Source organism: Herpailurus yagouaroundi, unplaced genomic scaffold (assembly GCF_014898765.1).
Source record: "Herpailurus yagouaroundi ecotype Mexico unplaced genomic scaffold, PumYag 29, whole genome shotgun sequence".
In the NCBI taxonomy this organism is placed as follows: domain Eukaryota; kingdom Metazoa; phylum Chordata; class Mammalia; order Carnivora; family Felidae; genus Herpailurus; species Herpailurus yagouaroundi.
Window position 1 is genome coordinate 93,070,945 of NW_024412377.1, and position 27,121 is coordinate 93,098,065.

General features: G+C 36.8%; 1 protein-coding gene across 2 annotated transcripts in view; it reads right to left on the bottom strand.

Annotated features, from left to right (window-relative positions):
- Positions 1-13,273: 13,273 nt before the first annotated feature.
- VCAN (versican) overlaps positions 13,274-27,121 on the bottom strand; it is a 111,479-nt gene continuing 97,631 nt past the window's right edge. For both annotated transcript variants that reach the window (XM_040449341.1, XM_040449348.1), the window contains 3 exons: positions 20,765-20,909; positions 14,917-15,099; positions 13,274-14,771 (listed from right to left, as the gene is read on the bottom strand). In XM_040449341.1, the coding sequence (XP_040305275.1) occupies positions 14,644-14,771; positions 14,917-15,099; positions 20,765-20,909 (456 nt within the window). In that variant the 3' untranslated portion in view covers positions 13,274-14,643. The remainder of the gene's footprint in view (positions 14,772-14,916; positions 15,100-20,764; positions 20,910-27,121) is intronic.

Here is a 27,121-nt window from a genome sequence, read left to right on the forward strand (position 1 = left end):
CACTACAGAATTCTGGAGTCTTTTCTATAACTCATAGATCTAAGTTTAGCACTAGCGATTACTTGGACTACACTTTTAGAAATCTACACGTTTTTTGTGCTCCTGTATAAGATGCATCATTAACAGCGATGCTACTGTAGGATCCAAGTTGTCAGATGGACAATTCAGAAGCAAAAAAACCCAGGAAGGATATTATATAGATACAGCTATAGATATAGATAGATAAGTTTATGTATATACTATATATTATTTGTAGTTACATATTTGTAGTTACATATTTGTAGTTACATTTATATAGTATACATATATACTATATATATTTGTAGTTACAGTGTGTACATGTATAAACAATTGGTGATATGTATTGTTCTAATTAGACATTTTTCCATTTAGAAAACAAGTGAGTGATCAAATTTTATAAGATAATAATATTCCATCTTAAACTAAAATCTGCTCTCATATTCTTTTAAAAGAGTCACTGTTTCTGCTGAGGTTTGTGTTGGCAACATCAGAGTGTTAATTCAGCAAAGAAGATTAAATATTAATACACGCATAGGATAGATCACTTTCGTTATTTCTTGGATTCAGAGCTTTGTTCTGCTTTTCATTCTGACTAAATGAGGTGAGTGCAGATAAAATAAAATTAAACATAATTTTAAATAAAGTTAATTTAAAATAAATGAAAATAGACATATTATCGTGCCATAATTAATACCGAATGACAAAAAATAATTTTTTCAGGCTAACTTGAAATGAGCTTTTTTGGACCCATGTTAATTATCTGTAGTCTCAATTTTATTTTTAACCACTAACTGCTGGGGCTGACTTCAATTGGCTTCGTTTGTGTTTTAAATAATTAGTATTTAATAATGTATTATGCATTACAGTGACATTCATAGAGAACCCACGTTTCAATTACCTGTCACTTCAAATTACAGGCTCCCAGTAATTAGCTTCTGCCACATAACCCATAATGAAACAGACTCAAGTTAATAGAAAGTGGGAGCAAAAATATATAGCCACTTTGGCATGAGTAGATTTCAAAACTAACCGATTTGTGTACCTTTTAATATATTTCTCTGCAGAAATTAACAAGTTGTCTGGCTAACCTGAGTCTCCTTCATTTGTAATAAAAGAGATAATAATGAAGACGGTAGCTGCCTCATAGGGATTATTTATTCACCTATCTAGATAAAGGTATAGTTTAGTTGTCAGGATTTCATCAGGTCTAGTACATCATATTATATTTCAAATAACATCTGAAGTCCTCATGTGACCTATGAAGCCTTTTATTGATGGTTCTCAAGCCTTACTGAGCAGTAGGATCAGCCAGGAGGGTTTAGATCAGATTCTGTAAGAACAGAGTATGGGGAGGTGGGAAGGCTAGACAGCGGGGAGGTGCCTAGCCTGAGTATGCTTTATAAGTGTGCCAGGTTTGGGCAGGTTTGAGAACCACTGTCCTCCATGATAGTGTCCCGAGCTACATTGCCTGCAAACTTATTAGAAAGAAACGCAAATTATCAGAACTGCACTAGACCTACTGGATCAGAAGCTAAGAGTGGGGCACAAATAACCTGTGTTTTAATAGACACTCCAGAAGATCATGATATGCATGAAACGATGAGAACCAGCACTCCAAGATCTTGCTATTCAAAGTGTGCTTTACCTTCCAGCAACATCAGCACCACCTGGGAGCTTGTGAGACATACAGGATCTCAGACCTATCCCAGACATCCCGAAGCAGAATCTGCATTTTAACTAAATCCTCAGGTGATCAGTAGGCACATTAAAGATCCAGAAGCACTACTTTCTCTAAGATAATGGTTCTTGATGTTGGCTGCAAACTGGAAGCGTTTTGATGAGCTGTAAAAATGACACATGCCTGGGAGGCCGAGCAGGGAGCTCCTGGTTCTCCTTTTTCAAGAGAGAGTTCTAGTTTTGTCATTTTGGAACAAGCTCTCATTGTAAGAAGGGTTCTATTACAGCTAAATGCTTTGGGCCTCATCTATCCCCTTTTCACTAGGACAGCCTCAAAGTGAATTACAATGGCTGAAATAGCTAAAGTAGTCCAACGCTTGACTCTGTCTATACTCGAAGGGCCTCACAGTATCCCCAGCTCCTAAAGCAGCTTCTGTTTTGTTGTTGTTGTTGTTGTTGTTGTTTGGTAGGGGGGGTGTCTGGACATTCCCAGTAATGCCATGGTGTATTTCTTGAAGCCCACACTGTGTCGGAGGCACTTAATTTGCCCCACCCTTCTCCACCTACCTATAGGTCACATTCTGTCCCTTTTAGCCTAAAGCAACAGCACTGCATAAACCTTGGTTTCAGAGTCTCTCATAAAAATAGTTCCTTCAGCTTGAGTGGTAGACTTAGATGGGTAGGTCTCTGCCTTCTCACTGCCTCACCAGGAACAAAAAGGAAAAATACCTTCCCCTTTAGTTTTCAGTGAAATGAAAATTCTTGATTTCCAAGAATTATCCCTTCATGGGGCATCAGACACCATCAGATCCTAAACATAAGTTTGGGTCCTGGTAGGAGCCAGCTATGTTACGGGAGCAAACTGAACCTCATAGGAACCGAGGCTCAAGAAGCCCCTTACGTAATGGATGGAGATGTTGGGGGCCAAGATCTACACGTGCTGATTTCACCCACGTCAGCTTTCTGCCACTATTGCCTGTGGTCTGACAAACCCCCAATGCACCCTCTGCAGAATAAACTTAGGATCTTTCGGTGGTATTCCGGCTACACAGGGGATTTTCTCACCTGCTTGGATTATAAGTACATGCTTTCCAACTCCCAAGCAAGGAACCGGCAGAACTAAGTACAGAAAGTTGGGCCAAAACGTTATTTGGAACCAGGTCAGTACTTTGTAAATCTACTTGCAAGATGGCAGAAGACATGACTTTAAAAGAAACCTTTGAGGCAGTGTTTTCAAGAAGGTCCTTATTTACCACAAAATTATTACAAACTACTTGTTGCTTGAATACAAATCTTCCTTCCTCCCCTCAAATATTTGATTTCATTCTGGACTCACAGGCTATTTCTAGTTCCCAGCAAACTTTTGTTTTGTTCCAAAATATCTTTAATCCTGAAGGAGACAATATATATTTTTACTATGTCAGTATAGGTGTAGGATGTTCTCAAATCATTTCTGGGAAGTTGAAAACTTCCAAACTCTTCAGGAGCAACTACTGAAAACCAGAAGTACCTTGTTCTGTTGTTGTAATAAAGTCTGAAACGAATTGAAGAACTGAAATAGAATAGTTCCTGGGGTATAGTTCCTGCTCAAAAAATATTTATTGAATGCATGAAAAAAAAATAGTGCATAAATGAATCAATTTGTGCTTTTACATTTATAGTCTAAACCTAAAGAAATTTCTAAAGGTTATGAAAACTTGGAGCACATCATTTTCATAATTATTTTTGCTAACTTTTCTTTGAAGGAAAAAAGTTGGATTTTTTTAATCTCTGTTTTTACTTAAAAAATTCACATATTCACATACTTACACCAACATTCTCAGGCTGCATGGTAAAAGTATAACAGTAATTCACTACTGTGATGTGGGCTGTATTTGCAAATTTCCTGCAATACTTTCTTGAGATCTTGGATCAAATTAAATGGCTGTATAGAGATTTGCCCAGATCTTCCTGGAAAGCAAGTTCTGGTTCTGTTCTAATGGCAAATCTTTACCTCAGTTAAATAGGCAAGAGTTAAAGTCACAACGTACTGACAACCAGCATAAAATAACACTAATATTCACTCTGACAACGTAGGCATATATAAACATAAATTGCACCTGTATCTTTCTAAGCATTCACTTGTGTGATATTCTAGAAATCCCAGTAGTTCGTATAATTCTCACCTCCTAAACCATTCAGCTACTACCTTAGGTGGCAGACAACTGTGGATGGCATATTTCTGGAGCAGAATATTGAGAGACAGAGACAAACAACTTCACATTTTTCTTTCTATCTTTCTTTCTCTTCTTTTCTTTTCTTTTCTTTTAAAAAACTTTTTTTTTTGTCCTCAGCTTCTGAAGCTGCTGGTTAATAGAACTGCTCAGTGAATAAAACTTAAGTCTTTGATGGCACCTGTGGCAAGGAGGTAAGGGGCTTCTGTCTTAGTTTCAGTATGGTGTTACTAACATCATCCTACTGACCTTAATTTCAACAGGCTCCCCCTCTACCTAAGGAGTAAAAAACCAAGTGTATTAATGAGCTCCAGAGTCAGATTTTTTGGGTGTACATCCTAGCTCATGCGCTAAGTGACTTGGGACTGCCACTGTAACCTCCCTGTGCCTCTGTTTCTCCATCAGTAAATAGGAATGACAGTAAAATTGATGTGAATATTGAGGGAGGTCATTCATTTAACAAATATTCATTCATTATATTCATTCATAAATTAGTCATTCATTTAACAAATATTTATTGAGTGCCCGCTGCAGGCCAGACACTATTGCAGGTGTTTGAAACATAGTGATGATCAAGACAGAAAAGAAAGTCCCTGCCCTCATGTTCTTGTGAGAAGAAACAGATGGAAATACACTTAGGAGAGTGAGTGGCACCCAATAAATAGTACCTTCTGCAGTTAGTTATTGAACACTCTTTGGGGCCATGTGCATTAAAAATAGTAACCTCAAGCAAATATTCTCTTGAACACTTTCTTTGTTATTTATGCTTTTCTGTATTTTTCCAACACATTTACAATGAGCACTGATTACATAGGTAGTAAATTAACAACAAAAGAGCAAAGACATATTTTAACAAATACCTCATGGTGTCTGCTGGAGAGAGTTAGGATTCTGGTAATGATTCCATGCATGTTCATTGCCCAGGCTCTTTGCAGCCCAGATGTAATTTCCAGCCCATTCCTTCTGTTACTTCAGCATCTGTCATCCTTTGGTCTAGTCTCTATCCTGAATCTCCTCCTTTGCAGATGGACAGGACTGTTATTTTTGTGTTTTCAAACCTGCATTTAATTAAAAAAAAAATCACTCCAATTTTTTTTTGTCCTTACACAACCAGAAACTCCCAAGCAACTATTTGTCCCACTGCTAGTAAGCTTCAACTATAGCTTGTTTTTTCAGGGCAATTGTCTTCTCTTTTTAGTCCAAATGCTTGATAGTATTTTTCTTTTCCCTAACTGTGGATGCTAAATGCTATAATTAATAATTTTTCTTCTTTCTATCTTTCATCATCAGGGCCTCACCAGATTCCAATGCCTACTTGTTAATGACATATTTTGGCCCTACCTAAGGTAGTACAACCTCTAAAATCTCGGCAAATAGTCTTTCTTTCCTAAATCCTTTTACAAAACCATTATATTGTTGTCTTACCCTCATTCTTCAGAAATTTTGCTGGATTACCTTTTTATCTTGCTTCTGATGTTCATTTTTAAATTCCCAAATTACACTTTTGCCTTACATATCCTTAGACAAAATAAAAGTATCTGTTAATTTATGTCATATTTGAATGAGAAAAGACTCAAAGTTAAAAGTCCAAAGTATTGCCACAAAGTAAGCATTGAAAATACTACTTATAAGAAAGCCTATGTAAAATAGATGCTCCTAAGCTTAGTTTTAAAAAATTGCACTTCCTTTTGGTGCTAATACAATATTCCTAAGACCACATGGTACTTGAAAAAAAATGTGTATCTATATCATCTATATCTATATCTATATCAACTGTATCTATATCTATATCATCTATATCTATATAAATTTTAGCAGAATCCTTTCCCCAAACATTCCTGGCACACTGGCCTGTTTCATAAATCTACTTTGTGTGTCACTGTGCCCCCAGCAAGTCTGGTACCAAGCATATGGCGCCAGAGCACATCACACCATCTTTATGTGACCAACTAGGACTATAGCTGATCTTTCCCCATCCCTCCCCAGCGACGATAAGGTCCATCCTTTGCTTCTGAAAAGGTCCCTTAAGCCTTAACAAAACTATCCTGAAGACTTGAGAACACGTAAAGAATTCTCACATAGTCAAGAAACCAAACTGTGTACTTTAATGGACTACTTCCATTGTTTATAGGCTCCTCCACCGATCTCTACTACAGGTTCCCTTAATTTCAGTACATCTGCCACCAGATTGCTGAAACCAACTTCCCTCTTCAACAGAGGAAGCCCTTCTGCCAATAATTTTCCACTCCTTGGAATCAGTACCCCAGAGAAAATAAACAGAATATTTCTTAATGTAAAAGTTTGCTCTAAAAATAGAACATTTTACAGAAGAAGAAAATAACATCATTTTTTTTAAATGCAGAGCAGCTCAGCTCCTCCTTTTTACCAATCCATTCCAAAGTAGGAACTTGTCCTGAACTCCTAGAACTCAAAGACCCACTGGAATGGGTCCTCCTAAATCAAAGGGGGAAAATAGTCTTCACTGAAAGATAAAGGCGTGCCTTTATCCAAGAAATAAAATGGGCTGGCAACTTTAAAATAACCTCCCTTCCCTACTCTTTCCACTTTCCCCATATATGGCCATAAGGCTTCAAAAATACTGGGGTGTAGTCTCAGAGAAAATTGTTATGCACATTTATAACGTGACTCCTATTCTATTCTTCACTCCCAACTATAAGACAAGCATTGAAAACCATACCTGATTGTGATTTCAAGCTGAGGAGTATCATTCTTCATTTTGGAAATTTAAGGCAGAGAATACAACCTCAGGACCAAACAATTGCCGTGTGGCAATTTTTATGCACAGCTGAGGCACAAAAATGACTGGCAGTTGCGACAATCACGTGGTTAGTGTTTAGTGGTTCTAAGGAAGGAACTAAAGCTATAATCTCATAAAAGCATCTAATGAGATGCTACAGAAGAAACCCAAAGAAACCATCATATAGGTTTCCAGACTGTAATGTAGCATGCCCATCCTATGACTGATGTGAACTGGGTCACTTACATAATTTCCCTAAAGAGATACATCTAAAACACTCTGTCAGTCAGAAATCCAGTAGGAAACAGATGACACAATCAAATTGGATAAGTTATAGACAGTTGAATAAAGGGACTATTTCTAAAGGTGGGCAGCTTAAAGAAATCACAATTTGTAGAGCAATACCCTGGGCCAATAATAGTGGGGAGGTCTTACTCCTCTAGTCCTGACGGGTCAAGATGAGAGAACAGCTGGGAACGAGGATGCAGAGAAGGGATGTGGAGATGGAGCCTGGTAGAAGCTAGTGACTTTATTGAGGAATAGAGGCAGCCTATGGCAATCCTACAGGGTTTAGAAGAAGCCAAGAAGAAACACACACTGAGGTCACCCTTCTGTTTCCCTCTGATCTCCTAACACTGCTCCTCATGGCGGAACCCAATGGGAGCAGTGTGTATAGTCAATTTCACAGGGCACAAAGCAGGAAGAGAAGGGTGGAGAGTGTATCTGGAGGGGCAAACCTATGTCCCACTAAGTCAGATAGCATTTTTAGTCTTCCATTCCTTCCTTGTGCACAACTAGTACAAGGGAAATCTGACTTTTTATCAGAGACTAAACAGAGACTAAAATTGATAAATATCAATTTTTCCATTCTTCTTAAGCACATAATACCTAGAACAGGGTTTTTTGTTTTGTTTTGTTTTCCCAAAGCATTTTTCTATGCATATAAAATTTGATTTTATTTTGTTGGTCATAGGTTCTGAAGAATTTTGAGCTGGAGAATGCCAAGCTCTTATTTGCATACGTGAAAGAATATCATAGTTTAAAAGATGATTTTGAAAGAAATGCATCTAGAGACAATAATATATGAGGTATTGAGGACAGTTGGGGAAAAGAGGTGATGGATGTGAGAAACTTTCAGAGGTAACATTAATAGAACTCAATCCTTGAGTGAATATGAGCATTAGATTATGAGTGCAGAGTAACTCTTAGACTCCTAGTTTAAAACAACAAAAATGTGCAGATGGTTAGTGGGAGGTGTGGACACTGGTTCAATTTGGGACATGTGGACATTACTGTACCTACAAAATCCAGCCAACTGGGTACATACCCATCACACAAAAGAAAGAGGTATGGAACTTATCATAATGTAGGACGTAGTTAAGATCGTGGTTATGAGTAGAATCAGGTAAAGATGGAAGGCAGAGCAAAGAGATGGCCATGAATGGAGGCTTTGGCAACAGCATTTTGAGAAATCAGACCTCTTCCTGTTTTAATGCCATTGGTAATCTTTCCCATGACTGTAAGGTCTATAAAGGACAGAGACCTGACCTGTCTTGTTTGTTCCCAATATCTAGCATACTGCGTGGCACACGGGAAGGGCTTACTACGTATTATTGAATGACTGGTGGGTTCAATTTTGCTAAAGGGCAGGGGAGGGGTGATCTGATTTAGGAACTGGAGTTATTCAGAGATCAATTCAATCCCAATGATTGTCCCACGTATGCCTCTTTTAGGGCTCCCCAATGAATCTGAATTTCCTTTTCATGAATGACTGTTGCTGAGAAGTTACAATATATCTTCTTTGCTTCTATTTCTCAGTTTTTAAATCTGCCATCAGAATGATTCATTGAATAATGTAGTTTTTAATTCCTGCCTTTCAGGTTTTGTTTTAGGTCTATCCTTTAAGGAATGAATGTTTTAAATTATGCTGCTTTATTCAGGTTTTTTTTTTTTTCTTTTTCTTCAGAGAAAGGTTGTCTCACTTTTTCTTGTAAAACCAGAGGTCCATTCAAAGTTTGCATAGTAATCATCACCAGACTGGTAAGACATATATGCTCATAAATATGGATAGATAATGTACTAAAAATCTTCAAGTACTTGAAGGACTGTGTATCTTAAAGCAGTAGTCTCCAAACCAGGGTTGCTTACCCCAAGACTTCCCAAAGGGTACATGGGCACATAAAGGGAAGCAATTTCCAGAACTTGAATTATGATTTGGCCTCTTTCCTAAAATTCATCTGCCTAAGAAAGTGTCTGTGGTGGAGGCTGCTGGTTCTACTTTTGCATCTCCTTGATCTGTTCTCATAAATTTTAGAATGGATCAGAATCATCTGGTGTGCTTGTGAAATCCTATGTTGCTCTCCCCATTACCAAAATTTCTAAATCAGTAGGGCAGGGCCTGAGGATTTGCATTTCTTAAAAGTTTTTATGTGGTGCTAAAGGTGTTGTTTCAGGGACGAGCTTTGAGAATCAAAGGCTTCAGACAATTTACCTTTTCCCACATTATAGAAAACAACCACCACATCAAACCCAATTCTAATCCATCTTGAGTCTTAGGATGCATTTCCACGGAATGTAAAAACTATGAGCAAACAGAAGGTCAAATCAGAATAAATTATTCTGATGATAATGTACAAATCAAATCATGTTTAAGTCTGGTGCTTACAAAAAAATAAATAATAAATAAGACGGGCACCTGGGTGGCTCAGTTGGTTAAGCATCCAACTTCCACTCAGGTCATGATCTCGTGGTCCATGGGATCAAGCCCCATGTCAGGCTCTGTGCTGATAGCTCATAGCCTGGAGCCTGCTTCGGATTCTGTGTCTCCCTCTCTCTCTCTGACATCCCCCAACTCATGCTCTGTCTCTCTCTCTCAAAAATAAATAAACGCTAAAAAAAAAAAAAAAAAAGAAAAGAAAAGAAAAAGAAAGACTTCATTGAGATGTCAGCTGAAGGGCAATTGAAAATAATTTTGATAGACCACTATGCGATTTTTGGCATATAATTCAGAAAGAGGTAAAAAAATAGTGAGTAGCGTTGCATAATAAAATTATGATTTCTATCATTTCCTTCTATGACATCAAGTTTCTCAGTGTTTAAATCTATAAAAAATAAAATAGGAATAGAATTGATGCTAAGCCATGGCACATTCTAATTTTTAAGAATATTTACTCACAGAAATGTGAACTGGGAAAAACAGCTCTGATAATCTCATTGAGATATATTTCTAATAAAATTCTACAACTTGTATAATTATCTTTTAAGTTTTGTAAGAGCATAATATTGTTTTGATCAATTGTATATAAGAAAATTATAATGATAATACAAGAGAAGATTTTAAACTTTTATACCTTTATGTTCACAAGAAAAATTAATTAACTTTTAAATATAAATTTTGATGTATATATGTTTGATAGCTAAGTCAGTAGAAGATTACCAAGCACATAAATATATATTTGGATAAAATTCCAAGGGGGAAACTGAAATAAGAAAACAAGTCCAAAAACAAGAAAAGAAAAATATAAAATGCCTGATTGTTAAAAGCAATCTTCAAGCATGTTTTAAATGGATAATCATAGGTATGAAACCACTATGGTATTTAGATTCCACTAAATATATTTAAAAGAGTAATGTTACTTGTTTATTTTAGAATTGCAATATTTAAAATATGCCAAATATAACATCCTTTACAACTATGTGACGTTATGATGAAAATGTTTTTGTTGACAACTTAAAATGTGATGGGGATATAAGTTTTAAATTTTTATTTTAGAGTAAACACTATCAAAAATCATTTAAGACTTCCTGCTTTAAGGCAGTAAACTTTAATCTTCAGCAGGGATCATGTGATAGGCTCAGACAGAACTCTGCATTAAATTTTAACGAAAGCACAAGCTTTGCTTGTTCTGTAAACACCTCAACAAAACCCATTTCTGTTCTTGTTTGGCATTTGCTCTTTCTTGTCCAGCTGGGACCCAAACATACAGAAATGAGTGATAATGGGAAAAAGATTATACAATCTTGAGTGACTCACCCAACAACCTTTAAAAACTTTCTATTTAGACTTGTTTTACAATTTTTTAAATGTTTATTTATTTTTGAGACAGAGAGACAGAGTATAAGCAGGGGAGGGGCAGAGAGAGAGGGAGACACAGAAGCAGAAGCAGGCTCCAGGCTCTGAGCTGTCAGCACAGAGCCTGACGTGGGGCTTGAACCCATGAACTGTGAGATCATGACCTGAGCCAATTTTGGAAGCCCAACAGACTGAGCCACCCAGGTGCCCCAGACTTGTTTTAGAACAGAATCATTTTGGTGAATTCTGTTTTGTTTAGCAAATGGAAATTGCAGCATAAGAAAGAAAGAAAGAAAGAAAGAAAGAAAGAAAGAAAGAAAAGAAAGAAAGAAGTACAAATAGCATAAAACATTGCTGTGGGCATTTGTCTTCAAAAATGATTTCATTGCATTTATATTAGGAAACACAAAAAAGAAACACATTACAAAACATTGACATCGTTGAGTCTTTAGCCACTTGATAATGACATATTTGCCTTCTTCTAAAATATATACCCTGTTGTAGATCATTTTCTTGGGAGACATTCATGCTCAGGTTATGCATAAAATCTACTCAGAACCTATTACATTTGTTTTTCTATTTCCAAACTCCATAACTTTATTTTACATGATATATGGCTTTTGGACATTAGCTCAAGGCTAACCCAGTTCCTATTTCCTGTACTGTATTGAAAATTCACTTAAGATCAGAAAAGGTCTACTTTGTATCACATTAAAATGATATATCCCTCCCTATATAATCTCTTACTTCTTTTCCATTTCAGCTACTCTGGAAGACTACCTATTCTTAATAGCCCCCAGAGGTAGGGGCATATTCTTCCTCCTGATATGTAACCTAGACTTTAGAAACAGAAAACCACCTCTAGCTGACTTTGAGTGGTACAAATATCCTCAAACTTCCATCCAAGTATTCTGGGTAATTGAACATCCTACAGACTCCATTATTTGCACCTAGATCAATAAAAATATACCCGATGGGCTTATAAACATCTAATAAGGGTGTACATGCACAAGTAATGCAAATTCATATCTACTCTCCAGGGTAATTTCTGTTTAAAGTTCTGGGTAAAAATATGACAGACTGCATTGCACATTATAAGGACAAGATCAGAAAAGAGAAGAAGAGATTCTATTCATGCCCAATTCCCATATATTTTTGACATTCCAAGAAAGAGACCTCAAAATAATTTTGAACTCACCTTTGCCCTTTCTGATATCTTCGCTACAACTGCAGAACACATCATGGATTTGTTCTTCCAAATTATCCATAAATTTATCGAATAGAACAAAGCTCTAAAATAATCCCCATGGGATGTACCCCGCATAAAAAACTTTATGTGGGCAGAGATCTGTCTAGTTCATTCACTGCTGAGTCTCCAGGGCCCAGGACAGTGCCTGACACATAGTGTCATAAGTGACATAAGTGTCAGTGCCTGACACTTAATAGTGAATGAATGAAAAATGAAGAAATGGATGGATGTCTGGGTGGATAGAAACTTGATGCTTTTGAAATCTTCTGATCACTTTTTAGATAGGATCTTCTAGCCAGTAAGTTAGCCTCCTAAACATATAACAATTGGAACATAATATTTTACATTTTTCTTGAGAATATCATGCAGACTCTGGAAATGAGCTGCATTCACTACAAATTAATTATGGGACTTTGGACAAAGGACTTGAGTTCTCTACGGCCGATCCCTCATTCATCAGACAGTAACAGCACTGCTCTCACAGGCTGCTGGGAGATGATGCACTTGGCCTGGTTCATAGGAAGCATTCTGTAAACATGAGCTATCACTTTTCCTATTGAATGCATCTTTCACATTTGAGATTAATGGGTAACTATGTAGATGTAAACACTATCAGCATTACTACCTGAATTTTCACAGGTACATATATAATCACTTCTCTGCTAGCCACAAAATCAGTTCATCCAAGCCAGCAGCTTGAACTTTGTGATGGAACTAGGGTGTAAAAATGTTGGTGCATTTAAAGTTGTAAATAACCAGACCAGTCACAAAATAGTAAAAGAAGGATTTTAGGTTTCTTTGGTGAAACAAAAGCAGGTATAAAAAGTTACAAAGATTTTAGATTTTCATTCACAAAAAAAAAAAAAAAAAGAAAGAAAGAAAGAAAAAAAAACAACAACAGTCATTCACATTTTACACTATACATATTATAATATAAATACAGGAACGTATTGTGTGCATTGCAAAGAAAGAGGAAAATTAAAACCTAATAGGTCGACACTGTCATTCTGTGCTCTGGAACACCTAAAGGTGGATCACACTTAGTGTGACAACCAAGGAACTTACTTAAAGCCACAGAGAATGATGGTAGCTACTGTTGTTTCTTCTGAGCCAAAGGAGGTTTCGCGAACAAGAATCCATGTTGGGTCTGCTTGTTTTGCATTTTATTTGTTGTCTATTCTCCTCAAGGTTGTTCTAACTGAAATTAGGGAATGGCTCCTAAATGCCTTCTTTCCACTACAGGTTTTTCTTTAAACATTAAATTAAGTGGATAATGATTCAAATTCATCTTCAGCAGTCACTTTATTCAAATAAAGGGGAGAAAACACAGTGGGAAGAAACAGGGAGAAATGTCAACATGTACACTCCACCTAATAGGAAGAAATGCCCACACTCTCTCTGTAGCTCCTTGCTTAGAATGGGCAAACACCATTTGCTGAAAGCTACACATTTTTCACTCTTTTCATAATAAACACTGGATGCATTCTATCCATCACATTATTTAATCAGGGACAAAATACCTAGATTATATGGCCCCAAACTGTGTGAGGGAAGCATAAAGGCTAACACTGAAAAATAACTAGCACACTAATGTCAATTTTCAGGTTTGGGGGAAAATAACATCCAATAAATTAAATCAGTATGGCTTACTTCATTTATTTATGTATGCTTCACAGCTGCAGCATTCATACATGAACATTCAAAACTTTATAAAAGATTAAAATGGTTATATATACAAAATTTCTTTCTTTGAATGCGTGTTGTTGTTTTAACAATAGGGGGGGGGCCGCCCCCCCTTCATAACCCTTAGGTCTGTATCCATTTGAAACGTGTTGATCTGTAACCTTGTAAGTTAGTGTTGTGAAAGCCATTAAAAAGGAGACCTGGTTGAGTTAATAATTAGCACTTTGACCCCTAAAAAATGCTCTTGGTCCTAGAAAAGTCCTCCATTCAGGCCTTTCGTGTAAGTGAAGAGAAAGGAATGCAGCAAAGAGGAGTTCCACGGTGCAGTCCCTAGTTCTGTCAGGATCCTATTAGCCAGGCTTCAGCACCGCTTGGAAGCAAACTGCGCTTCAGGCTGACGTGGTGCAGTGACCTATAAGACCTTGTGTTTGTTAGTTGTCTAGGAAAAGCCGTCCTCGGTCTTGCTGACAAAGGGCAAATGAAACCATTTCCAGCCTAAACAAACTACAAAAAGCAGCCGAACCAATGATTAAAGACCTCTGAGGCTCCATAATCATCATTAAATATGCCCAAACTCGGTGTGACTTTTTTATTTTATATACAGGATTAAAATCAACATTAAATCATCTTATTTACATTGCCATTGGTGCTGAAATTGAGCTTTTTAAATAGTCCAGTATGCTGGTATACACTATAAAATGGTCTGCACTGGAGGCGAATAGAAAACTAAAGAAATTAGATAGGCTGGAAACGGTTACTTTCTGCCCTCATTTCCTTTCATGTTGTTAGGCTTCTTACTGAAGGTCAATACTTTCATTTAAAATGTTTTGGGAGCGCAGCAACCCCAAACGACTGGACGGTGGTCCAAAAATCCAAACCAACTGATAATACTTCTCGAGGTGATAGGAAAGGCACAGGAAGTTAGGACTTTGGCTGCAATGATGAAAACACATGTTCGCCATTTGGGGGGTCAGCGCCTGGACTCCTGCCACCTCCGGCTCCAACGGTGATCATGTTTTGATGTATTTATTGAATTGTCCTTTGCTGATGAGGAATTTTTAAAGTATTTCTTAGAGTAAGTCCTTTGGTATGCAGATGCTACATGGAAGGAAAGAAAGAAAGAAAGAAAACACAACAATATTACTTGCTCCATACCCTAAACTACCAATACCGTAGCTGTAAAATGAGGGTGTCTAGTAGCTGTTAGAGCACGGTTGTCCATTCTTTCTAAAGTACCACTTACGGTTCATGCAGGTAATTTTAGGCATAGCCCATCTTCCGTTTCCTAGGCAACGGATAGTTGGAAGGTGGCGTTGAATGAAACCATCTTTGCAGTGATATCTAATCAGGGAGTTGATTTCATAACGAGGTTTCATCTTTCCAAAGGTCTTGGCATTTTCTACAACAGGGGGCTGGCCGCAAGCAACTGAAGAAAAGTAAATTGGGTTATTGCCAAATAATCTAAATATTTCTATTAGTATGAATCTTTTGCTTTCTTTCCTTTTTTACGGTACCCAATCAAGCACCTTCAGCAAAGGCAATCATTTAGAATTGAAGAATTGAAATTTTTCAAGAGCAAAAGCTAAATACTGAGACTCTGTGCCTAGTTTCAATCTCAGATTATATCACCTTTAACTGTGTTTTAGTAAGGAACCACTAGGCTAAATGATCATATGTTCATCTACCCATCTGGAAGGTCCACTTCCAAATTAAAAAGCACCTGTCTCATGCCAACATGTGGCTTATCGGTGTTGTGTCCATCAGTATCTTAAAGTTTTTATTTATTATATGCCTTCAGTTGGAAAACTAATGGGTTTGTGAGGTTAAGGTTAAAAACTATCAATCATATAATTCACTTACACTTGATTCTGCGGTATGCTGACAAATTAAAAGTTGTCATTGTCAATATACAGATTTCTTCCAAAGCTATTTATAGATGAGGACTTATAATATGGCTAAAATAATTCAATGAGTACGGTATTGGGAAGGACAGGCAAATAGACCAGAAATGGATCCACACATATAGGCTCAATACTTGACAGAAGCAACATGGCAGAACAGTGGAGAAAAGGTAGTTTTTTCACTTGGACATTGGGTGTTCATATGGATAAAAATGAACTTCATTCCCTACCTCGGAATACATGGGAAATTAATTTTGGATGGTTTAAATACAAAAATATAAAAGGCAAAAACCTTAAAACATTTAGAAAACAGTGTAGACTATCTTTCTGACTTTAGGGTAGGTAAAGAGTTCTTAAGACACAGAAAGTTTTGAACCATAAAGAAAAATGCAACAAAAGGAAGAATTCTGTTCATCAATAAATACCACAGGATAGGAGTAAAAACAGTCTACAAACTGGGAGAAGATATTTGCAACAGATAAAATTGCCAAGGGATTACAAAACAGGATATAAAAATGACTCCTATGAATCAATATAAAAAAGAGAAGCAATCAATTTTTAAAAATAAGGAACAAACATGAATAGAACCTTTACAAAAGAGCTATAAGTGAATGCCATATAAGTATATGAAATGATATCCAGGGAAAAGTATCCAAGTGAACACAAATTAAATCACAACAGATAACATTTTATACCCACCCGATTGGCAAAAATCTCAAAGTCCAATAATATCAAATCTTAAAGAAGATGTGGGGTAACAAGACCTCTCACATATTCCTGGTGGAAGGTGCAAATTGGAAAACTAGTTTGGAAAATAATTTGGCATTTTGTAATAAATGTGATGGCAAATAAATCCTATGACTCAGCAATGTCACTCCTGGAAAAATACCCTATGGAAACTCACAGAGGTCTATCTGGAACAAATTGAAGAATATTTATAGAAATGTTGTCTATAATAGGGGCGCCTGGGTGGCGCAGTCGGTTAAGCGTCCGACTTCAGCCAGGTCACGATCTCACGGTCCGTGAGTTCGAGCCCCGCGTCGGGCTCTGGGCTGATGGCTCAGAGCCTGGAGCCTGTTTCCGATTCTGTGTCGCCCTCTCTCTCTGCCCCTCCCCCGTTCATGCTCTGTCTCTCTCTGTCCCAAAAATAAATAAACGTTGAAAAAAAAAATTAAAAAAAAAAAAAGAAATGTTGTCTATAATAGCAAAAACACTCAATATAACCTAAATGCCTACTGACAGGAGAACTGGTAAATAACATGTTATATAGTTAGTTATACATAAAATACTATAAACAGCAAAATGAAGAAATACAGCTAAATGTATCAACGTGGATAAATCTCACAAATAACGCTGAACAAAAAAAGCAAGTCACAAAATACGTACAATATGATTCCACTTGAAGTTCAAAAATGTGCAAAACTAAACAATTTGTCGTTTACAAATACGAGCATATGTGATAATACTAAAGAGGAAAATAAGAGAATGAAGTCATTATCTATGGTTGGAATTGGGAAGTAAACAGATGGGACTGTAAGGAATCTGCAAAATGATCCAAAGATGTGTGGATAGTATGCACTGAGGTGTTCTCTAAAAAGTGATGATTCCAAGAACAACTAGCATCTATTCAAGAACAAGACACTACTGAGAGAATCCTTGAACATGGAGGGGAGGCTAAAGCACTCCCCTGCAGCCCAGAGACGAAGACAGACTCCATTAGCAGGATAAGAGAATGGCTAACCATTGACCACTTTGCTCCTCCACCAGGAGTGTGCAGCATCATGTGAAGAGGTCTTCTCTGAGCCTCAGGTTCTTCCAGTTGGAAAAAAGAACGCCAGGAAGTAAACCAGCTTCCCCAGCATTGTGGGATGCTTTGTGGGAGCCCTACTGTGCTGTTGCACCACAGGTATTACAGGGGAATCTTTGGGACTCAGCCACAGGGAATCTGACTATGACTCCAAAGAGGGGGAGGGGTCTGAAACAACCAGCACATGAATCTTCGTAGACCAAATTCATACCTGCAGTGCCTAAGTAGTAATCCCAGCCAGCAGCATTGCTTATCTGCAGAGCCACGTCAGAAGTGCACTCTGACCAGGGAACATATCTGCCTGATTCAGATCCTCAAATGAGATTTGCCAGCTCTAGAGCTTGGTTTGCTCACACCCAGGCAAGGTGCTGAGTCACAGCCTCATCTGTTGCAGACAGTGTCTTCCAGCCCCTCAGACCAGAAGGGCAGCGGCAACTCCAAATAACCCAATTAAAAAATGGGCAAAGGGTCCAAAAAGACTTTCTTCAATGAATATACACAAAGGCCAAGACGTACATGAAAAGATGTTCAAGATCAGTAGTCATTAGGGAAATGCAAATTAAAATCACAATGACGTATCACCTCACGCCTGTTGGAAAGGCCATCATCAAAAAAAACCCACAAAAAAACAAGAGATAAATACTGGTGAGGATGTGGAGAAAGGGGAACCATTGCGGGATTGTAAATTAGTACAGCTACTAGAAAAGTAGCAGGGAAGTTTGAGGGATCCTTAAACAATTAAAATAGAACTGCCATATATCCAGTAATTCTGCTTCTGGGAATATACCCACAGGTAACAAAAACACTAATTCAAAAAGATATCTGCACCCTCATGTTCATTGCAGTATTATTTACAATGGCCAAGACACAGAAACAACTGAGTGTCCATCAATGGATGAATAGATAAAGAAGTTGTGGGTTTATATACATACATATAATGGAATATTATTCAGCCATAAAAAATGAGAAAATCCTACCATTGGAGACAACACGAATGGGCATTATACAAAGTAAAGTAATTCAGACAGGGAAAGACAAATACTTACATGTGGAATCTAAAGCAAATCTAAAATCTAACTCTAAATATGTGGAATCTAAAACAAAAAACCAAACAGACTCATAGAAAGTGGTCAAAATGTACGAACTTCCAGCTTTAAGATACATAAGTAATAGGATGTAATGTAACACAATGACTATGGCTAACAATGCTGTATGATATACAGGAAAGTTGACAGTAAATCGTAATAGTTCTCATCACAAGGAAAAAAAATGTTTTCCCTTTATTCTTTTTTCTTTCTTTTCTTTTTCTTTTGTCTATGTGAGAAGATGAATGTTAGCTGAACCTACTGTGGCAATCATTTTCAAAATTTATGTAAATCAAACCATCATGCTGTATGCCTTAAACTTATACAGTGAGTGTGTCAGTTAACTCTCAGTAAAATTGGAAATAATGGCTTTTATATACACATATTATAATCCTCTTCACACGTATTTAATTAAAAGTATAATTATCTAGGTCTGTATGTTTAAGGATGTCTAAAACATGTGAAAGGAGAAATGAGTCTTTTATAAAAGTCTATAGACATTTATAAAATTCCCCAGAGTATTTGATTAACAAAGAGTTAAGTCTATATGAATAAAAATCAGACAAAAGAGTGACAAAATGAAGGAACCTTTCTGTTTGGTTTGGTTTTCTCCCTTAATCAAGTAGAACCAACGTCTTACAAGTCTTTTTCCCCATCTGGAAATGTAAACCAGGATGCTGTTTTTGTAAAGCCTCTGTAGCTATAGGGCAGTGGTCCTCAAACTGGGGCAGTTTTCTCTCTCTCCCTCCCTCCCCAGGGATAGGTGGCATGGTCTAGTGACGCTGATGGTTCTTACAAAACAAAGGAGGAGGATAGGGGGGTGGAGAAGAACGTTCCAGGCATTCATTGCGTGGAAGGCAAGAATGCTGCTACACATTTGCAATGCACAGGACAGCCCCCACAACTAAGCATTACCTGGGCCAAAATGTTAACAGTGCTGCTGTTGAGAAACCCTGCTTTAGGAAAAAATAACATGGGGCATACAAGAATGCTTGGATCACAAAGGGAAAGGCATGACTCCAAGGAACATTTGGAGACTTAAGAAGGCAAACATGACATTCAGAGAGAGACAAACAGTTCATTAAAGACTTCTTACACTAGAAACAGGGAAAAGAGCAAATACCTGATTTGCTATTTTCACCAGTCCCATGGCAGAAGTGCTGAAGTAATGCACACACAACGCCAGGGAAGCTGCTCAGACAGAAAGGAGAGTCCGAATAAATTCGACTTGAGATAAGACAATAGCAAAGAGAGTGACAGGGCTGACAGCTGAGTTTCATCTGAGCTCTGTGTATCTCAGTGTTTTCTTTCTTCTGATAGAATTTCTTAGTATCGGGGTTTAAGTTGTTCCTAAAATATCTGCAGAGTGTGTATTTTTAGTTTACTACTTTTATATCCAAAGACAAATGAATCCAATGAATTTTATATTTTGCAATTGTACGCTTACTTGATGAAAAATTCTAGGTCTAGAGGCTAAATTTTCATATTCTAACACCATTATCAATTGTGAAAGTTTAAAAAATTTTTATGGAATTCCTGCTTTTTTAAAGGAGGACGTCTATACAGTGTGCCTCAGAAATTCAAACATCTTGGTCAGTAATAAACACTTTCTAAAATCAGTGATCTTAATCTTATCTGTTTAATGTTGACTAAGCAATTCTTGCTACAGAGCTTACATCACAAATGTTCTTATTTTAGCAGACGTTGAAGGTATCCAACAATAGAGTGACGCTGTTTTTGTTCTATTGTTTATAAACACATAATGAGCTCCTACAGAAATGATTATAAACTTCAAATGCCTACAAAATGAGGGAACATCCCTAGTGAGGGAGGGCAATGGTTTTTAAGCCCCAGAACTTCAAACCACTGACACGTTCCAACATGGACCAAATGGTACCAGTTCTTATTTTTCTACCAGAGTAAAAAAATCCAGATTATTTCATGATATAACCCGATTCTTAGATGTTGACTTTTTTTTTTTTTTTTTTAAGTTCTCCTCATCAGAATAAACAGGTGGACAGACTCTTGGGCTGGTGCTTTGTTTTTCTTAAAGATACTGCCAGGTAGTTTTTTGCAATACGAATATGATATTGTTATCTTAAGCATCTGAAATCTAAGGTAAAGACATTACTGAAAATGAATTTTGCAAATGTATTGGAGGAGTGAAATATTCCGTAAGCAGCAAGAGATGCCATATATGACATCCAGTTTGTGTCTTGAACTAATGAAGTTTATTCATCTTGAATATGCTTGATAATTGAAATGCAGATTAGGTATGCGTTATTAATTGATCATTACCTGTTCCTTTCTTGCAGGTATAGGTGAGATGATAATTGCAGGGAACATCATTCCACTGGCCGTTCTCATGCCAAATGATTACAACACAATCTTCTCCAGCAGAAAAGAAGCTGTCTGGCTGGTTGGGCCTCCAGTTCTCATATTGCTATAAAAATGGAGGAAGAACAGAATTAACTACTTGATCGTCGAAAAGTAGCAAATGATAAGAGCAACAGAGCCATTACATTGTAATGGAATTAGAATGACTCAACAGTTTTTGTTGAACTATCTAACTGAAATTATTTTAATGATAAAGAAAAAAGCTTTTACACTCTGAGTGGAAAATATACGTATTTCAAAGTGTCTCTACAGCAAACGTGTATTTTTTTTCCTTTGGCAATGAGATACGTCTGAGAAATTTTGTTTTAGATATCGTACATTTCTAAATATGTAATGAATGCTTAACTTAAGAAATTTGATCATGTTATTATTATTAAGTGTAACAATATTAATGGGAGTGGAAGTAGAGAAAAAAAAATCCATAATCTCATCACTCTGTCATGTTTTCTCCCAGCCCTTATGGGCACATGTAATTTTATGTAATTATAATGACAGTGCAATAAAATTTGTATTCTTTCTTTTACCTCTTTGCCACTATAAAGTATGTTTTCTTGCCTTATTTAATGTGATTGGTTTTATCTAAATTCATTTATTTCGTTAAGAAAAATTGAGACATTTGCTAATTTATTTTTTATACTTACCCAATATACATGTTTCCATCATTTCATATTCAAACTTCCTTAGTAATTTTGTTTTATTTTTTTATTAAAGTTCTTACTTATTCATTTATTTTTATTTATTTTGAGAGAGAGAGACAGAGACAGAGACAGAGACAGAGAGGCAGAGAGAGAATCCTTAGTAGGCTGCACACTAACAGTGCGGAGTCTGACGCATAGCTCATTCCTACAAACCATGAGATCATGACCTGAGCCAAAATCACGAGTCAGAAGCTTAACCGATAGAGCCACCTAGGTGACCCCTGAATAATTCTGCTTTAGATGTGATTCTTATATGCACTATACAGTTAAGTTTTGCTTTACAATATAAATCTGGAAGTTGTTTTCTCTCAATTGGAACACTGACCACATTTAAGCATATTGATACAAAAGACAAACTGTTAAAAATATATCTTGCTAGGAGCATCTGAGTGGCTCAGTCATTTAAGCATCTGGGTGGCTCAGTCATTTAAGTGTCTGACTTTGGCTCGGATCATGATCTCATGGTTAGTGGGTTTGAGCTCCTCATGGGGCTCTGCTTCATAGTCTGTGTCTCTCTGCCCCTCCCCCTCTTGTGCTGTCTCTCACTCTCAAAAATAAACATTAAAAAATAATAAAAAGTCATATATATATCTTACTATAAAAATATATTTGTTTTTCTTTTATGTTTTTCTATTGATTTTCTTCTTTTTTAATTAAAAAATTATTTTTAATGTTTATTTTTTGAGAGACAGGGAGAGACAGAGCATGCGTGGGAGAGGGGCAGAGAGAGGGAGAGACAGAATCTGAAGCAGTCTTCAGGCTCTGAGCTGTCAGCACACAGCCCAACACGGGGCTCCAACTAGAGAACCATGAGATAATGACCTAAGTTGAAGTCAGACGCTTAAATGACTGAGACACCCAGACGCCCCTCTATTGGTTATCTTTATAACTGTATCTTTAGATGGTATCTTTTGATTTCCCAGTCTGGGCAATGAACTATAACCAGAATTATCTTTTGCTTTCCATCAGAATAACACCTGTCATTTATTCAGCACCTATAATGGATGAAGCCCTCTCCTAGGTACTTGGTATGCATTATCTCTTACAAGAATCCAGTAGGAAGGATTTGGAGAAACTTGGACTTTGAGATGTTAAGCACTCAGGGCTCTTGGGCTTACATTCAATTTCTTGTTACCTTAAAATGTTGTCTCCATCATCAATAATTGTATGAAAACACAGTCCCTATGTCTGTTGAAAAATTATAAACTTCAGACTATAATTAAGAGAGCAATTTCCTAGCCTTGGGTCTCCTGATAACTAGAATGTGATATGGGACAAGTTTGTTCAGTATCTTTCTGGATCAACTTGAGAATCACTTTTTCAATATGCTTTGCCTGCTATCATGTTGTACATCACATCTAATGCTACCAAATCTGATAGAGTCAAACTTTCTTCACTTGGTAGAAGGACAGATTCAGATTTGTGTGCAATGGCTGATATGACTATCTTTCTTGGTCCTACAGATCTATGTCTTTTCTTGAATTAAATTTAAAATAAGTTTGTGGCTTGAATTAAGGGATTTTATTTGGGAAAGATAGAGAAAAAAGAGTTGTATGTAAGAGTAAAGCCGTTGTTTCCAACTCAGAACATGCCAAACAAACAAACAAACAAACAAACCAATAGCACTGTGGCTACTTTTATATCTTTTAAAAATGTAGAATAAGTATACTAGACAATATCTGATTTTTCTTCTCAGAAAAACAAATGGCTTTTAAAACTTTTAAGTATGGTAAAAACCTTGATCTTTGATAAAATAATTTGTGAGAAGATCTAAAGTTTGAAAGCCTCCAGATTAAGAGACCTGCTACTTTTCCTTCAACCTCTTTTCCTAGCTCTGTTTTAAAATCCTCCTCAATCATGCCAAAAATTAAGATCGAGATAAGGAGATCCCCACTATGTAAGAGTCTTTGAAAAGCGATAAAATTGCAAAGAACCAAGGGAAGCTTAATACAGGTGTGGTTTGTGTTTGTTTGTTTGTTTGTTTGTTTGTTTGTTTTTGCCAAAACACAGAAGGGTGTTTTTATTTTTCTGGTGGAGATCCAGAAATTAAATGGATTGAAATCCAACTCTAGTAGCCTGAATGGTACCACTGAGTTACTGCCTTGATGGCCTTGGGAAGGAAGATCAGAGGATCCTTTGACTGGCAGGTCTCCCTGAAGCCAGGAACTGACATTTGCTCTAAAAGGGGTTGCTAATTATTTCTCTGTTTTCCTTTTCTTTGCTTACTTCCTTTCCCTTATCATCTCTCACCCTCCACCCATAAAGCCTTTTGTTGTTTTTGCTTTTGCTACTCTTTTAGATAGATAATAAACAAGGAAACAGGAAATGGAGCGACAAAGCAAAATAAAAGTCATATTCAACCTGTTGCTGATATGTAACTAAGTTGTCTTTAACAGACCTATTAAAGCAGCATCAAAATAAAAATTCAAATTAAATTAAATTAAATTAAATTAAATTAAATTAATAAGCAAAGGAATAGGACTTCCTTAAAACTAACAAAGATCTGTATTGGATATTTTCTATAGCCAAAGTTCCAGAGTTCCTCAAATACTTATGGATTTTGGAGCGCAATCATTTCTAGGTTACTTTCTAACTAACCTCTTACAGGAAACACGTAAAAAAGTCCTCAAAGGTGGAAAACTTTCCCACATATCCACAGGATATGCAAACTGTGTAATGCTCCCTGAGTCCTTGTCCCTACACACACTCCCAGATCTCTTGTTTTATTTGTCTTCATAATAATTAACTCCCGATGTCCTATATAATTTATTTATTGTATTTTTTTTTCTCCTTAATAGAATGTAAGCTCACTGAAGACAGGATCTTGGGGTTCTTTTGTTTACTACTTATCCTCATTGCCAGGAATTATGCCTGGCACACACTAGTATTGTTTAATAAATAATTTGATAGTTAGAAATAATGAACAACAGAGTGTGTTGCATTCTACCCTATCCACATCTACTTCTAACTGTTTCATTTCTTTTAGAGAGAGGGAGAGAGAGGCAGGGGCAGAGAGAGAGAGGGACAGAGGATCCGAAGTAGGCTCCACACTGATAGCACCAAGCCCTATGTGGGGCTTGAATTCAGGAGTCATGACTTCATGACCCTGAGCCAAAGTCAGATGCTCAACCGACTGAGCCAATCAGGCACCCCCACATCTACTTCTAATCAAAGATGTTGCTCACTGTTGGCAAATGATACGTGAGACAGACAATAACCATCCTGGAAAACAGTTGGTGATAGACATCAAGAACCTCAAAAAGTTCCACCACTTACATCCTATAATTCCACTTCTAAAATTCTATCTTAAAAAAATAATCAGAGATGTGAACAATAGTTTATCTAAAATATTAATTATACTAGCAGTAAATGGGTAAAAATCTATAGAGTGAATATATATATATATATATATATAGTCTGTATATCTTGTCTGTGAAGAATATATAGGGAAATGGAAAATACTAAAAGAAGTTTTAAGTTAAAATTAAAAAGCAAAATACAGAAAATATGCAATGAAAAGCAAAATACAAAAAACATGCAATGATCCAAATTTTACACATACTCTCAGATATCTAAGTTATATGAGGAGGTAATAGTTTATTCTATATATTCTTATATATTTTCCACTTCCCTAAAGACAGCATGAATTATTTTTCTAATCAGCAAAAATGAACACTATAAGATGGTCTATGCAGCTATCAGAAAGAACTTATAAATTTCTTAGCTAACCTTTTTCTAATCTAACCTCAACAAATATCACTTCAAGTTACTAGTTCCTGGCCTGCCATGTATTTTGCAGCTGACTTTTCCTCCTGATCTGAACAATGACTGCCTCATTTTCACACTGAAATGAGATTCAGATTCCATGCCACTGAAGTGATTCTCAGGGCTTAGGCTGCCCAGACTCAGACCTCTGGTAAAAAGATTTAATTGTTTTTGGTGGGAATTACATTTGGCTTGCAACAGTGATTGAAAACCTGCGTTCTGTGTTGTTGCTTGGCAAAACTGTGGCTTAATGGTGCAGGACCAAATTTTGGGTCTGTGGTTTTTACAAGAATGTTGGATACCCACAGGCATGTCACACTATTACCTCATATCTGATAGCTCCATTGTGCAGATTTATTTTGGCTAAGATGCTTTGATTTTGCTCCATGTTATTGCCAACCTAACTTTAGCAAAGGAAACTCCAGTTTTCTGAATAACTCTTTGTTTCCTCCTGAATTCTTTACAGCTTTATTTTTAATATCACTTGCAGGGTAAAGGGTATAAAAAAATAAATCATTGACTTCAGGTTTAATAATATATTTTTTCACTGAAGTTAAATATTAGAAAGAGATCTCTCCTCAGGAAATCAATTCCAAGTTCTAAGAATGTAATAGAGCCTCTCTCAAATGGACAGTGTCTTATACACACAGAAATGTAGATTCTCAGAATGGGCAGAGAAAAATGCCCTACTCCCATCTTGATTTTTTTCCTCCTCATTTGGAATCATAAGCAAACATCCTGGCTGATTTACCCTAGATCAACCCTCTTCTAGGGCTGGACAGGCAAACTGAGAAATATGCCAAAAAGCCAGCACAGTTTACGGAGAATTCATTTCAACACCATTGACATAAATAAATGCTGATCAGACTTCTGCACATTTGTCTGTGTCTCCGAGACTCATGTTCTCCAACCCAAACCCCAAACTCTCGTTCCCTCCCCCAGGGAACAGAATAACATCAAGGCTATGTCTGAAAAGAGAACTCTAAATTACTTTGCATTTTCATTCTTTCCTGATGGCAGAGAAAATTAGGACATACAACTTAAGTAGTTGATATAGAGGAAAGCCACTTCAGATATAAAATTTTCTACGTGTTCTATAACAAACTTGCACTTTATTAAGAGATAATTATTTTGTATCCAGTATGAAACTGCTTAATGTTGCCTATTATATGGTAAAGTTGCTCCTAGAGTTCCCGTTAAATGACTGTTCTCTGTCTCTGTAAAAAACCAAAGTGCCAAAAGAGACAACTATTTCAATTAAACTGGATTTTGTAACTTTTCAGTTGTTTTCTCTTTCTTTTTCCCCCCAAATGGATTTGAATACATCAGCTGCCAAAGGCATAAAATGATTCAAAAAACCCTGGCCAAAACCCAAAAGCTACGCATGGTTCTCTCACATGAAAATTATCTCTACAAACCAGAGAACTCATTTGAACCAATCTTAATACTGAGAGGGAAAACTCAGAACTGAATTAAGTTACTCATCAAAATCTATGAAACCTAATAAATACTTAGCTTATTTTGTTCCAAATAATCTGTATTTTATTGTCAAGAATTTGTTTCTGTCTCACATTAACATAAAAGCAAAAAGTTAACCTGCAGGTCTTCTGGAGAACACAGGACCTCCCAGCCTGCCAAAATTCTTCACTCTCAGAGAGTGACCTCAATTCCACAGACCTAAGAGGGACTTGACTAATTTTTGTCAAGCAGCATAGCTAAGGAGCTCTTCTCTCTCCTCAGCTCTTTGCAAGTCTTCCCCTGGATTCCATCAACACACTGGGGGGGGGGGGGGGGG